At 37.7% G+C, this 15,183-nt stretch overlaps 1 protein-coding gene across 3 annotated transcripts in view; it reads left to right on the top strand.

Moving 5' to 3' along the window:
- The window catches only part of RNF128 (ring finger protein 128), a 102,808-nt gene that overhangs the window by 59,496 nt on the left and 28,129 nt on the right, over positions 1 to 15,183 (top strand). For 2 of the 3 annotated variants that reach the window (XM_032392791.1, XM_032392792.1), the window contains exon 2: positions 5,203 to 5,450. In XM_032392791.1, coding sequence (XP_032248682.1) covers positions 5,203 to 5,450 — 248 coding nt within the window. The remainder of the gene's footprint in view (positions 1 to 5,202; positions 5,451 to 15,183) is intronic. The other variant, XM_032392793.1, reaches the window with a different exon arrangement.

Genomic DNA, 15,183 nt, shown 5'->3' with positions numbered 1-15,183 from the left:
TTCCTAATATTAAAAGTGGAATACTGGTTGAAAGAGATACTAGAACAGCATTCCACACCCCCTTGTATTTTGTGTTTGAATGCCACAGTGCTGTAAGTATGCCATCATTATACTTAGACTATTTCATATATTGTAAAATGCTTTAGAATGTATTTTACATTTTGACACATTAATATTTAAATGTGGGGGGGGAAGGTCCAGAAGCACAGAACTTACTACATAGTTTGTACTTGATATTTGTTCAGTGAATTTGTCTGTGTTCACGAATAAGTAAGATTAGGCCAAAACCATAATATCATTAGCTTTTTGAAGGAAATGAAAGGGCTTGGCCACCAGCAGAATCCGAGATCAAATTTCTATATATTATGAATAATAACTGGAAAGTGTCTTTCACCAGTAGTGCCAAGGATCAACGCACTTTATTTATATGAACATTTTAATTAAATGATATTCTGTAAGAGTATAAGAGTTACTACAGTCTATTTTATTACCTTCGTTCCCAAGATAGGCACAGGCACAAACCATTATTCACTGTTGAACATTTGAAACTGGAGTATTTCTTCTGCATGATTGTTACCTATCCCTAATCTGTCCCTTCTCCCAAAATATTTTAGGTAGCAGAGTGAAAATGTAAAAAACAAAACTTGAGCTCCTTGGTGTTGTTAATGATTTTTAAGTAGCAAGTTCAAGGATTCCTTCTTGAATTGAGTGAATGCTATCAAGATAATTGTACCCAGGGGCGCCTGGGTGGCTCAGTCAGTTTAGCATCTGACTTGGTTTTCAGCTCAGGTCATGATATCAGGGTCCTGAGATCTGAGACCCTCTCAGGCTCTGTGCTCAGCAGGGAGTCTGCTTCCTCTCTCCCTCTCCCTCTGCCCCACCCCACTCAGGCATGCTCTCTCTCTCTCTCAAAATAAATGAATCTTTAAAGAAAAAAAAAAAGGTAATTGTACCCATATTTTCCCAACTGTGCACTCATATGGCCAAGGGAGGATTATTTATGCCATGGAAATTGACACGCACTACACATCAAGGCTTCCTCCATGTTAAATATTTGCCACAACCCCCCTCATCCTGAATGTATCTATTTAATTTTCATTTTTACAGTAAAATAATAGCTTTAGGTTTCACTGTGATGTAGAATGGTGGTGAAGAGACACTGGAGCCAAACTTCCTGGGTTCAGATACCAGTTCTGTACTTACTAGCTTGTGTTATCCTAGGCAAGTCAGTCGATCTTATCTTTAATGAGATAATAGCAATGTCTACCTTATAGGGTGGATACGAGGATTAAATATGTTAATGCATGTAAAGCACTTAGAACAGGGTCTAGTTTATAGATAAATCTTACATCTGGCAACCTCAATTACCCAGAGCATAGCCAGGATTCAGGAAGCAAACAAAAATGTCACTGAGCAACCAATATAAATATCAGAGGGTACTTGCAACTGAAGCCCTCCAGCTCTCTTTGGAAGTCTGTTTTACTTTTTCTTTAGACCAAAGCTTCATTGACTTTTCAGAGTTGAAAGCAGATTGGAAGTATAAAATTAGAAAGAGGGAGAGACACTGCTAGAGGCAGCAAGTGAGGACCTCGCCCCCGACCAAAAAAAATTACCCAAAGTGAGAACTCAAAAATGAGTCAGACTGGATGACCTCTAAGGTCCATTCTAGCTCCAAAAATCTATGGCTTTGGTGGAAAATCTTAACAGTTTGGGGACAAATAACCTTACCAGTACCATATCAAATAATGGCTCACAAAGATGATCCACTGTCAATAATAAATCATAATCTGTATATCTTAGTTAGGAAAATAGGACAGTATAGATTACTTTCTTAAATGTTGTTAAAATTATTTGTATAAAACTTTTTGTTACTTGGAAGTTTTACTTTTACAGGATACCTAATTCCCTGACAATACCAGTTAAAGGAAAGCATTACTGTAGTTCATTAAAAGACAGTCTCTGTCCTTAAAATGCTCTTAATTTAGAGAGGGACTACAACATGCCAATTGAAATGCAAAGGAAAATGAAGTATTAGACAAAGGTTAAAAACCAAGGGACAAGGGAACAAAGAGGGAACATTTACGTTCTCTCTGGGAACTTGGGAAAAGAATATAGGAGGCAGCATTTGAGCTGGGATTTGGGTAATGCACAGGCAGAGAAGGAGGGGGGAGTGTCAGCAGATAAAGGAAATTTTAGTCTGAGGGAACAGAATGAACAAAAAGGAGAATTATAAAAAGTGAATGACAATAGCCTATGCCATGTGCCTGGATCTGAGTGTTCATGAGATGGGGTTGTAGTGGAGATATATCAAACTGGAAAGGTCAGTTGGGACCAGATCATAAAAGTGTTTAAATGCTAGGCCAACGAGTCAGGAAAGACTTTAGAGCCAGAAGGAGGCATGATGCAACCAAGTGATGGCAAAAGTCAACCAGGAAGGTAAACTCTGATGAAACTTTAAAGGACAGGGAAATATTGGATATAGAGTGACAAGTTAGGAGATTACTGAAGGAGTTCAGGCAAGGAAATTAGGAGGACCTATATTAAATAGGTAGCAGGAATGGAAGGAAGGATCTGATAATGGGAGACACCAAGGAATTAGCATCTACGTGACTGACTAGGTTAGCAGTGAGTATTCAGACAGGATTCTGAGTATTCACACTGGATGACCAGAGGGTTGTGATACCATAACTGTGATTGGGAAGGGAAGGAGGGAGCAATTTTTAAATAGTTGCAAAGGTGTGGGGAGGAGGAGATGTATAAGAATATTTAGAAATAGGTCTTGTATATGATTAGAAAACTAATTCAATAGATATTTGGACTATATATAGCATGTATGAATATGAATTTGGGGCAACTGAAGCACAGCATTGTTCCCTATGTGTAGACAAAGTACATTTCTTGACTTTCTTTGTTTTTTAATTGCCATCTGGCCACAATGGTCCATATGTTCCTGAGCATCCACCCCTGCCACCCACCTCATATCTTCTAAAAGAATTAAAACTTATTTCTATTAGTCAAAAAGTTTAGGACACATCTGTGATTTAAAAAGAAATCTTTAAAATTAAATTCTAAAGCTTGATTTTTAGAATTATCTCTACTTTTCAAAGATTATACAGGTTACAATATCAGAAATAAATGCTGGGTTATATAATAAATCTTTATAACCCAAAATTTTCCTGACAGATGGCTTGTAGAGGAAAGACAAATAATGACAAAAGAGAATTGAAATAATATCTGTGCTTTTAGTGCCAAAGCTAGAAATGTAAAACTCCCAAGTAAATAGAAAAATTAGCTGCCGTCTTGCAAAATAGCCAATTCTCTAGATCTGTAAGGGATATTTGGGTCATATACTAATAGAGGAAAAAGATATATCAAAAGGCTTTTCAGACCCCTCCATTTCCCATTGCTTTCGAGATTTTCTTCATGTAAATGAGAAGAGACTAAGTTGTCAGTATCTACCAAACTAAGTATTGGCAAATTAGCAAAGTTGTAAAAGGTTTTAACTGAATGGCTCTCATATATTTTTTTTTTTAAAAAGTGTCTTTAGCACTTTAAGGATCTGTAATAATACCCTATGACTCTGTTTTTTGAATTAGTAACTTCAAGTAAGATCATCTTGATCTATTGAAGACTTTGGCCACTAGGGACCATAAACTTAAGGGATTACTCGGGTAGTAATTCTGCTATGTACATTGTCATTTAAGGTTTGTACTCGTAATTTGACCATTGAAAGTATGAATACTATTTCAGTAATGTACTTTTGTGTTTAAATTCTAAAGTCTATTACCTTATAAATTGAGAAAATTACATAGTTAAGTCTAGTTAAAGAGATTAAGCCTTTTAGAGCCCTGTGTGTGTGTGTGCGTGCGCGCTTGCTCACGGGCGACTGTGTGGGTGGGTGTGGGGTTGTGTTTATTCCAGATTGGAGTTTGATCATTAACCAAGATTAGTACCTTAACCTAATATCGGCGGGAGGTTTCTCTGGTTGGTAATCTCTTAACATTCAAAGAACTCTATTCTTTTGCTTAAGATTATTGGTCTCAGGTCATATAAATTAGAAGGAATATAAACCTTGATAAGCATTGGAATGGCATGAGTAATCTGACGTTCTCACAACACAGGGAAAGATAATGTTTGTCCTTTATTTTTTTCACAAGATTTATATAGTTGGGGGTAGAGAGGGAGGTGTTAAAGAGATTAAGCCTCTAGACTAAGATTTAGACTATTAGACTGTTAGTCTAATTTCAGGCTTGACCTTAGTTGGTGTTGAATAGAACCATACGTTACTATTAATTTTACATGCTCTATTCATTGTTAACCTGATTAGGTCCGTGCAAAACTTTAGAGTACCTTGGACAAATTTTATATTGCTTTAGAGGATATGGGAAAATGGCACATGGAGATAGATAGATGATAGATACATAGATAGATAGATAGATAGATAGATAGATAGATAGATAGAATGTTTGGGCTGGTAAACATCTCAGATTACTACTCCTGATATGTAAATTCTTATATGTTTTAGTAGTGAGCTCATGAGACAGTCTATCACCTTATAAATTGGGAAAGTATGTAGTTAATTATTTCTGTCTTCCCCAAATCTCAGATTCCCTAGGATGTAAGCCCTCTTCTTTACCATCTGGGGGACTATTTATCTTTAAGAAAGCCTTCATGTGGGGCGCCTGGGTGGCTCAGTCGTTGGGCGTCTGCCTTTGGCTCAGGTCATGATCTCAGGATCCTGGGATCGAGCCCCGCATCAGGCTCCCTACTCGGCGGGAAGCCTGCTTCTCCCTCTCCCTCTCCCCCTGCTTGTGTTCCCTCTCTCGCTGTCTCTCTCTCTGTCAAATAAATAAATAAAATCTTTAAAAAAAAAAAAAAAGCCTTCATGTAAGAGGCAAATTTGGCCCTTACCTCAATACTGTTGAATTATAGGTGGTTAACCTGAAGAGAGGAGAAGAGGTATTTGTTATATGTCATAGCTTCCTTACTATACTATGAGTTCCTTAAGATCAGTAACCAAGTCTCAGCATGTTTATATCCCCTATAACATATATGCATAGTAGGTGCCCAATGTACGTTAATTGAATGAATGAGTATCCTCCCATTGTCTCACTGGGAATACTGTAAAATCACTTTAGCAATTGGATTTTTATACTCAGAATGCTTTACCAAAGCTAAAACTGAATTTCTTTTCTTTTACAGGTGCAGGAGACATTGTTGCAATCATGATTGGCAATCTGAAAGGCACAAAAATTCTACAATCTATTCAAAGAGGCATACAAGTAACAATGGTCATCGAAGTAGGGAAAAAACATGGCCCTTGGGTGAATCACTATTCAATTTTCTTCGTTTCTGTGTCCTTTTTTATTATTACGGCAGCAACTGTGGGCTATTTTATCTTTTATTCTGCTCGAAGATTACGGAATGCAAGAGCTCAAAGCAGGAAACAGGTTTGCAGTGGTTCTTTCTTCCAATCTAAAAACACTTTTTTAAAAAAGATTTTATTTTTAAGTAATCTCTACACCCAGCGTCGGGCTCAAACTCACAACCCCAAGATCAAGAGTCACATGCTCCACTGACTGAAACAGCCAGGAGCCCCAAAAATACTCTTTTAATTGTGGTTTCAGAGTCATGCATTTTAATATATTTCACTTGCTAGACAGTGATCCATGCATGTTTTATGAAAACTGATAGTTTTTAAAGCATACCAGCTTCCATCCTCTCAAAAGTTTTATTTTCTGTAATTTGTCTATGGCCTTAATCCTGCTTGATTAAGTCTTCTGACACCTCATTAGGGAGCACAGCCAGCATTTAATTATATATGGGTGTAAATGCATATGTTCTTTTAATTTTTTTTCTAAATTATCAAAGCATTTTGTGCTCAATGTAGAAAATTTAGAAATCAGAAAGTACAAAGAAAAAACCTTCACCCAAACTCCATGTAACAAAAAAACTGCAGTCACCACCAAAAGGTAACCACTGTTATTTTACATGTGTGTGTGCGTCTGTGCATGTGTGTATTTGCATGTGGGATCAGGGCTGGGAAGAGAGACTAGGCTGAATATCATGAGAAGGCAGGTTTAAAGATCTGATGGTACATGATATAGTGCTAGGCTCCGGTCACATATTCATAATTTCTATCATATCATATTTTAACAACTGATGTATAAATAGGTACAAAGTATAGAATCAGTAGAGCAAAAACACAAAAGCATCACTGAGCCAGGGAATTACCTGTGGTTGTGTGCCATTGATCCTAGCACTTTTAAACTGTCCCTCATCCCCTTGATACCCTCACTTCTCTCCTTCCCCACCTTCACTTCCATGGTCACTTCCACGTATACATCTTCAGTTCCTTTGGCCCTTCTCTCTCTTTGTTACACTTGCTGTCAAAATCCAACCCTGGTTAAATCCTACTTCCTCCCTACTCTGTGCCTGCACTTCGAAGTAGCAGAAAAAACACTGACCTCAGTACAAACTAATCTCACTTTAAATTTATGACCACAAACTTGGAGTGAGCCCTTAATGCTGCCAACAATCGTACTACGTTTTCTTAGCCACCCCCCTGCTTTCGCAAGTAACTAATCATAACATGTTCCTTTCTCCTTAAACCTCCAGCACCTCCTCTAACTTTACTCTCTGCTTGTAGTTTGGATTTTATTCCACTGAGGAAATTGAAATGATCCAAAGAGTACTTCTCCTTGCTTCCGCCACAGCTATTCATCTGTGTGTATCTGTGTCTGTATCCTATGTCCTCTGCCCTGTCTTCTGTCACTGTGGACACACAAACATGCTATTATTGCTTCCCTTTTCAAAAGAACTTCTCTTGACCCCAGGCCAGAAATCTTGGAGTTATCCTTTATTTCTCTTTTACCTCTCACTTCCCATATAACTTCCATCAGCAAATCCTGTTGGTTCTACCTTCATTAAATATCCAGAATCCACTTACTGCTTACCACTTCCATTGCTTCCACCCTGGTCCCAGCCATCATCATTTCTTAGCTCCTCCCCCTCTCAAGTAGTCTCAGTACAGTAGAGTGCGGTGCTATTTCTCCAGAATGCTCAGTAGGGATTTAATGCATTCAGCTGATCATATAGTAAGGGCAGGAATACATTTTTATATGTACTGAGAAGTTCCTCCCAAGGCAATGAAATTCTGGCCACTTATGTACCCTCTTTCCAAGAAGGAAAGGTGAACCCAATTTATTTGGGAGTGGGGGAGCAGTGAAGATTTCTATATTGAAGTTAATTGAATTTAGGAACAGATTAGAAATTGAAATCTTATTATAAAACCTTCATAAAGATTAGACACCAGTATATGATAATGAATGATGATTATCTCAATGTTTAAAGTTAATTGACTTCTGTTCCTCTCCTGAGAGAAGCAGCTTATCACATTGGTGGCAAGTTCAGCCTGTTACTAGCTGTGGTCAAAAGGATGTTTAAAATTCTTATGCCAAGCCATTCAGTAGTTTCACAGTGTGTTAATATTTGACATTTATATATTGTGCTGTTTTTATCTCTGAGGTTGGAGAGAAATTGGTATCCAGTATGACTATTAAAGGTTATGGATACAATGACAAGAGTGTTTGGTTTGTATATGTTCATGGTGGGGTATGTATTTCTGAATTCTAAGTGCTATAATCTGTTAACATGGCATTAAACCCTATCAGAAAGTAATACAGTTTATAAAGAACTGACTGGTGTCACATAACTTCCATTGAATATTTAACTCTGGTCTCATCATTCATTTAAGTAATTTTCATAGTTTATAATATATTTTATGAAAATTAAGTTGTGTAAAGAATAGCATTACAGGGTGCCTGGGTGGCTCAGTCAGTTAAGTGTATGACTCTTGATTTTGGCTCAGGTCATGATTTCAGGGTCATGGGATCAAGCTACCAGCGCCAGCCTCCGTGCTCAGCACAGAGTCAGCTTGAGATTCTCTCCCTCTCCCCCTACCTCTCCCCCTCCCCCCCGCTCATGTGCGCGCACGCTCACGCACCCTCTTTCCCTTTCAAATAAATAAATAAAATCTTTAAAAAAAAGAATAGCATTAAAACTTCTCACCTTTTAGAGAAGGCTTTGGAAAGGGCTTCTTTCACTACTTAGTGGGCTATTTCTGTGTATCCTTTGGTGACTAAAGGATTACATATGTGACTGGTAATCCCTTTTGCTTATTAATATTTGAAGGTGTCACAATGTCATTTACATGTTGTTCAGTTTTCCTGACTTCCTATTTATTTATTTATTTATTTATTTTTATTTTTATTTGACAGAGAGAGACACAGTGAGAGAGGGAACACAAGCAGGGGGAGTGGGAGAGGGAGAAGCAGGCTTCCCGTGGAGCAGGGAGCCCAATGCGGGGCTCGATCCCAGGACCCTGGGATCGTGACCTGAGCCGAAGGCAGTTGCTTAACCAACTGAGCCACCCAGGCACCCCTCCTATTTATTTTTAAAAGGTAGAGCTTGATATACATGATGGTTATAACTATACTAAATACTTAACCGCATTATTCCCATTTTACAGGTAGAAATGGTAATGAAACTGAGTTATGGAAACTTGCCTTCATTAGAATATGAGGAATTCATTAGAATATTCAGGAATGTCTTCCCTCTGAACTATTATAATGCATAGTATATAATGTCAGGCAAACTGATAAATGTGTAATCATAAATTTTGATGACCAAGAGCCCAAATATAATGAGCAGCACATAGTGGCCACATGCCTGAGATGTCATAGTACGATGTGTGAGAATACATATCATCCCTGTTCCTGTGCATAGAAAGCTTTTAAACAACTGAAAAGTATCAATGGGCTGTGAATGAAAATAACATATCAGGCATTACATGGTGGATTTGTGTCCACACTGGGAACAACCCTAACCTGAGACCAGGAAGATTATGGAAAACCTTTTGGTGTGCTCAAACTAATGAATTTGGGAGTGACCACTATAACTTGATTCTGGCATGAGACACCCAGAATTTTGGTGTGTGGTGCATGTATCCTAACTGTACTTAAGCAGTTAATACTCAGTGGCAACAAGGCATGTGTTGGATTAAACATTGGCTAGTGAAATAAAAGAGGGCTCTAGGTGAAATAGAAGCTGGCCTAGGTATAATGGAAGAAGCTGAATTAACTTTTGAAGAGTGACTTTCAGAAGAAAAGAATTTATTCTTTGAAATTAGGCATTGGAAGGAATCATCTGCCAGGAGGGCAAAAATGGGAATCCTCTTGGAAAGAGGGTAAAGCCTTGATAATATGGTCATACAGACCCAGTACATAATGCTAGAGAGTGCTAGCACTCAACACTGGGAAAGAGCATGTTTCTGACACAACAGGGTCTGTTAACTATTTTACTGCAAATGGAGGCCCAAGGACCCATGTAGTAACGGCCTCCCATTTTTAGCTATGGAAGCTCAGGGAGAACATCTTTGAGACACATGCAGATCCCCAACCTTGTGGAATTTTTTTGAGTGAAATTGTAACTTACATTGCTGATCTCTAACTTACCTTGACCAAAGGGATGGACCAAAATAAGACGAGCTAGTAGGAATAATATTGAATGATACCCGTGTATTCTTCATGGGAGGGAGATGGCCTTCCTGCACAATAGTCAGTGAGAACCTATAACTATATAATAGTGTGATTTGAACCAAGTGATTTGTTTTGTCTTCAGTTAACATGGAACCTAGAAATGACAGAATCATCCTCACTGGTGATAACACTTGTCCATAATAATATCTAGTATGTGGGCAAAGAACAATTCTTCTAGGAAGGTTTAATAAACACTTCTGTGGTACTTCCTGATTTATTTTGTAACCAAACCAAACTGTATCCTAGCCATATTGTGATATGGTGTAATACTAGTATTGTTGGCAAAATTCAACTATCTTATATAAATAAATCACGTGATAGTCAAATGTATTGGGAAACCGAACTAAAACCTCCAAAGAATATGATACCAATGGAGAGTGATTGGCCTGAGGAAGAACTAGATTTAGTTCCATTACCATATTAAATGGCTCTATACAGTTTTATCACAAAGTTCAAGTAGTCATAGAACAAGGAAGTAAACAGATAATTAAACTGGTACATCAATATAAAGATGTTTGAAATGGTCTTACAGATTAAAAGAAGCCTATTTATGCCCTTCATTGGCTTCTGCAAGTATTAGGTATGCTTATGTTGTTCTTATTGCACCTTATGTATAAATGCTATACTGACTGCAGAAGTCCAAATAACTATGACTATTTTGTTGTTAAAAAGACCTTGATCGGGGCGCCTGGGTGGCTCAGTTGGTAAAGCCGCTGCCTTCGGCTCAGGTCATGATCCTGGAGTCCCTGGATTGAGTCCCGCATCGGGCTCCCTGCTCGGCAGGGGGTCTGCTTCTCCCTCTGGCCCTAACCCCTCTCATGCTCTCTGTCTCTCATTCTCTCTCTCTCAAATAAATAAATAAAATCTTTGAAGAAAAAAAAAAAAAGACCTTGATCAAGAGATGGGGGTGGGGGGCACCAGAGTGGCTCAGTTGGTTAAGGGTCGGACTCTTAATCTCAGCTCAGGTCTTGATCTCAGGGGTCATGAGTTCAAGCCCCATGTTGGGCTCCATGCTGGGCGTGGAACCTACTTAAAAAAAAGACTACTTTAAAAGAAAAAGAGAGATAGGGGATGGATTGTGATGAAAGGTAGCACAGTAGATCTAGTTGCTTACTCCTTACCAGTCTCCAAGGGAACGATGACTGGCCTTTGGGAATGTGGCCCTCAAAGTGTTTTTTATGTTAGTTATTGATGATTTTGTTATACACACCTGGAGCAATGGACCATGTTGTACCAGCTTGTCATGCTTGCTTGGCACTGTAGTCGAGATTGATGATATGCACCTATTTTCATTGTTGGGGTCCTGAGTTTCAGGCAGTATGGCGAGTTGCTAGCAGGATTATCTAGTGACCAGCCACCCATCTGAGCCTCAGACCCTGAGACTCAAATTGGTTCCCTGGGCAAAGATATGCCACACATGTCTTTGTAGTTTGCTGCCAAAAAGATAGCACTCTTTGTGGTCTCACATGAGGAAAAACTAAGCTACGTTATTATCTTAAAATTTGTCCTTGAACTGAAAGCATGACTAATAATATCTGAAATAGTTCTGGTTACATTAGGTTTTCTTCACTAGTACATGAAATTAACTGGAAGACTTATCAGGTGTCTGCATATCTACCAATGTCAATATACACATTTGTGGTGGGTGTATGCATACATATGTATCTGTTCCTGCTCAAATTTGAGACTTATTGGAGCCTTTTACAAAACCATTATTTTGGCTCTTAGATAAGAAGAGTAGATTAAATAAATTATTCTCTTAGTAGGACCTAGTTTTATAGTCTTTCGCTGACTCTCACTGAACAAAAGGAAGCTCTTACAATGGGTCTCAAGATTTTTGTATATTCACTTACTCTAATCTTACATTTACATCACTAATTCTAAAGGTTTTGATTGTCTTTTTTGAAAAATGCAATAATCTGAGTCATAACTTACCTACTGGGTCAAATTCCCCTTTCCCTCACTGCTCTTCCTGATAGTGCATTTCCTCACACTGTTCACAGTGTGATCACCTTCAGGCAAGTAGTCTGTACTCCTATTTATCCCCATCTCCATAGTTCCATAGACTTATGGGAAACTGTTTTATAGCCTGTACCTCTTCTTTCCTTTAGGAATCCTTCATTAAAATATGCATAGGTTTTTATTGGGAAAAAAAAGATTTCTTTCATTTCTCATATATCTGAACAGCCACATGACTCAGACATTGATTTTGTTCACAGGAATAGATCTGAGGGAAAGAATCCTGTTACCATAAGTCTTGATTCTGTTCTATAAATTCTGAGTCAAACTTTTATGAAAATTTTCATTTTAAAAGAAGTGATGACTTAAAGCAAGAAAATCTGGTTTGCTTATATCCACCCTCCTTTCTTGCTTTTGCATACCCTGCCCCCCATCAAGTAATTAGGTTTGACTACATGCCTAGTGTTATTCATGTGGGTTTCAGTTATGCTAAAAGCTGAATGCCTTGGGACCAAAAACCAGGCTGACAAATCACCAGCCTGGAACATTTATTTTACTTAATTAGATGTAAATACACAAATAAACTAAGTAGAATATCTTTGAGTTTATAATTTAAAAATTGAACATTGTAATATAGGATAAGAATTGGCTTGACTTTTCATTTTCAGCCCAAATAAAGTCTCACTCAGAACTAAGAAAACTATATAGCCGAGATTTCTTCAGTGACTAGAATGATCACAGCTTTTGAACAGAGTAATGACATTAAGCTTCTGTTAAGAAAATTGGCCGACCACCAAGCTTTTTTGAATTAGTCTTCAAGTCTGTTGCCAAATATTCTTACACCAGGTATCTCTTTGGATTGGAGAGGAGGCAGGGAGAGTCTGTTGGTATAAAATACTTGCTTAAAAGAGTTCCCCCAAATCACAGTAAGTAGCGAATTTAGGAAGGATTTGAAGATTGGATAATAGCTGACTTTGAGGTTTTTGTTTTTTTTCTTATTTCTTTCATTTATCTTCTTCACAAGGAATGTGAAGCCTTTTAAAGGCTTCTTTGCTATTACACAATGGAGGCAGTGTACTATAGTGGAGAGATCATGGGCTTTAAAGCCAGATAGAACCTGGACTTGAATTGAATCACAGCTCTGCAACTAACCAGCTGCCTGGACTTTAGTCAAGCTTCTGAACCTTTTCTTGTCTATAAACCTTGGATATTAAAATACCTATTCCATAAGGTTGTTAATGATTAAACAAGATGACACATGTAAAAAAGCTTAGGGTTGAACCTGACCATGGTGGGGGCCAATACCTGTTCCCTAAGCCTTTCTTTCCCCAGTTTTTGTGGAATAGAGGCTTTTAATGAGTACAGCTGTGACTTGGATGAGAAAATCATGAAAATCTGTTTTGATTTCTAAATTCAGAAGCTATTCTTTGAGCAATTACTAGGCTCTATGGGAAATTAAAAAAAAAATGTTTAAGGCCCAGTCCTCCAGCTACTTGCAATCTAGTAGGAGAGAGAGACACATGAATAGTGCAATTACAGAATATGATAAGAGGTAGAGGGGTGACTGGGTAGCTCAGTCAGTTAAGCGTCTGCCTTTGGCTTGGGTCATGATCCCAGGGTCCCTCAGCAGGGAGTCTGCTTATCCATCTCTCTCTCTCCCTCTGCCCCTCCCCCCGCTTGTGCACGCTCTCTCTCTCAAATAAATACTTTCACAAAAAGAGGTAGAAACAATATGCTATTGGAACTTATAAGGTAGGAGGGAATTCTGAAATGGTGGAAAGACACCGGGAAAGTGTCCAGTGTAATTTGTGTAACAAACTAGATATATGCTTGAAGTTATGTTTTTAAGGAATAAAATACAAATTACAGTTTGATTTGGGACACATTTTCTTTAAATGTGGAGGCATATTTGGGCACCCAGAAGTTTGATTTAAGTAATATATCCAAACATATGTATTTAATATAAACTGCTTAATCTTAATGTTCTCGTATTTCAGTTTTTAGAGGAATGAATGCATCTGGGAAACTCTTGCTATCAGTGTGACAGTGAACTGTTTTGAGTACTAATGGCAGTTTTGTGAGTGATCTTCATTTAAGCTCTAAAAACAGTTTGTGCTTCTTACCAAAATCATGTGTCTCACATCCATATTTAAAGAAAATGGTTTTCCTTTTTCTTTATAAAATTCAGTAGGAGTTATTGGAATTACCTGAATTTCCTTTTAAAGGGCTTGTTTTTTTTTAATTCCAAAGCTGCTTTGTTAAACATTGGTTTATACTATGATGCAAGTCTTTTAGAGATCCTTCAAAATCAAGTCCCTTGCCTAGGATCTTCTGGCATCTTGGATTTTGCTGTGTTTTTATATCCTCCTTGCTTTTTTTTTTTTTTTTTTTTTAAGCATTGGTCTTAATGTGAGTTCCATTCTCATAAGCGTAGACTTGGACATTACATTTTGAGCTTGCCTTTGAGCCCATCCCTCAAATTTGCATTAGTCTTGCATATAATTAAACAAAGTTATATATTTCACAGTCATTCCTAATAAATTAATAAGCACTAGCACTGGAGACTCAGGCATTTATATTGTGTTGAATATTTTAGAATGAGAAATCAGACTACATAGACTCAAGTAAATACACTAGAGATGTATCACCTCCTTGTGAGTACAATTCCCCAATTATGTCACACAGCTTGTTTAAATCAGACGTGCTCTAAAGACAAAGTGCAAAATGACTGTCAAAGACTTACCATCAACCACATTTTTTTCTTTTCCTGTTTTTCTTCTTGGCTCCTTTTTTTTTTTTTTTTTTTTTTTTAACCATTTGCAGTTTTCACAATAGGTTTCTAAATAGCTCATGATCTATGTGAAAAGAAAATACTGATGTGTGGAAGTCTAGGCCAGGGCCAGGACCCTTAGGCATACTGGTTATTCACTATAAGGACTGGCCACAATTTCACAGATCATAGAATCCAGGAGTTGGAAAAACTTCAAAAGGTAGCCGAATTACAGATGTATTGTAATGGAATATTGAAATATGAAGAGCAGAGTCCCAGTAACAGCTCTGTCATTTCGAGGGTGTGCGCCCTTTTGGATGAGTTATTTAACTTATCCAAACCTCCATTTGCTCATCTCTAAAATGGGAATATTATCTCCTTCAGGGGGTTGTTAGGATTAAATGAGGTAACAGACATCAAAAATAATTTTAAATTAGAAAATAACTACATAAATATAAAGAAGTAGTACTAGCTTCCTGCTGCAAGCCACAGTAAAAAAAAGAAAAAGAAAAAGAAAAGATGCTACCTTGATATTAGGGGAAGGAACACTTAACTCTAGGCTTTAGTGGGACTGACACCAACTCTGTGATTTTGATTTTACGTCTTCCACTGTAGGCATCAGTTTTCTTATCCGTCAGATTAGATATCAGGCTAGGTGAATTCTAAGAGTTCTTCCAGCTCTAAAGATCCTAAGTGTGCTTCCTTTTATTGTCCCTCTATTATTTACTTATGATGCAAGTAACAGAACAGAAAACATGTGTGCATAAAATAAAGTACCATCATTGAATTGCCCTTTTCTTAAGATTTTATTTTTTTGAGAGAGGAAGAGAGAGCACAGAAGGAGAGTGGGAGGGA

The sequence above is a fragment of the Phoca vitulina genome, unplaced genomic scaffold (assembly GCF_004348235.1).
Source record: "Phoca vitulina isolate PV1807 unplaced genomic scaffold, GSC_HSeal_1.0 scaffold69, whole genome shotgun sequence".
Classification (NCBI taxonomy): Eukaryota; Metazoa; Chordata; class Mammalia; order Carnivora; family Phocidae; genus Phoca; species Phoca vitulina.
The sequence above is the reverse complement of the archived record's forward strand: the minus strand, read 5'-3'. Positions and strand labels throughout refer to the sequence as shown.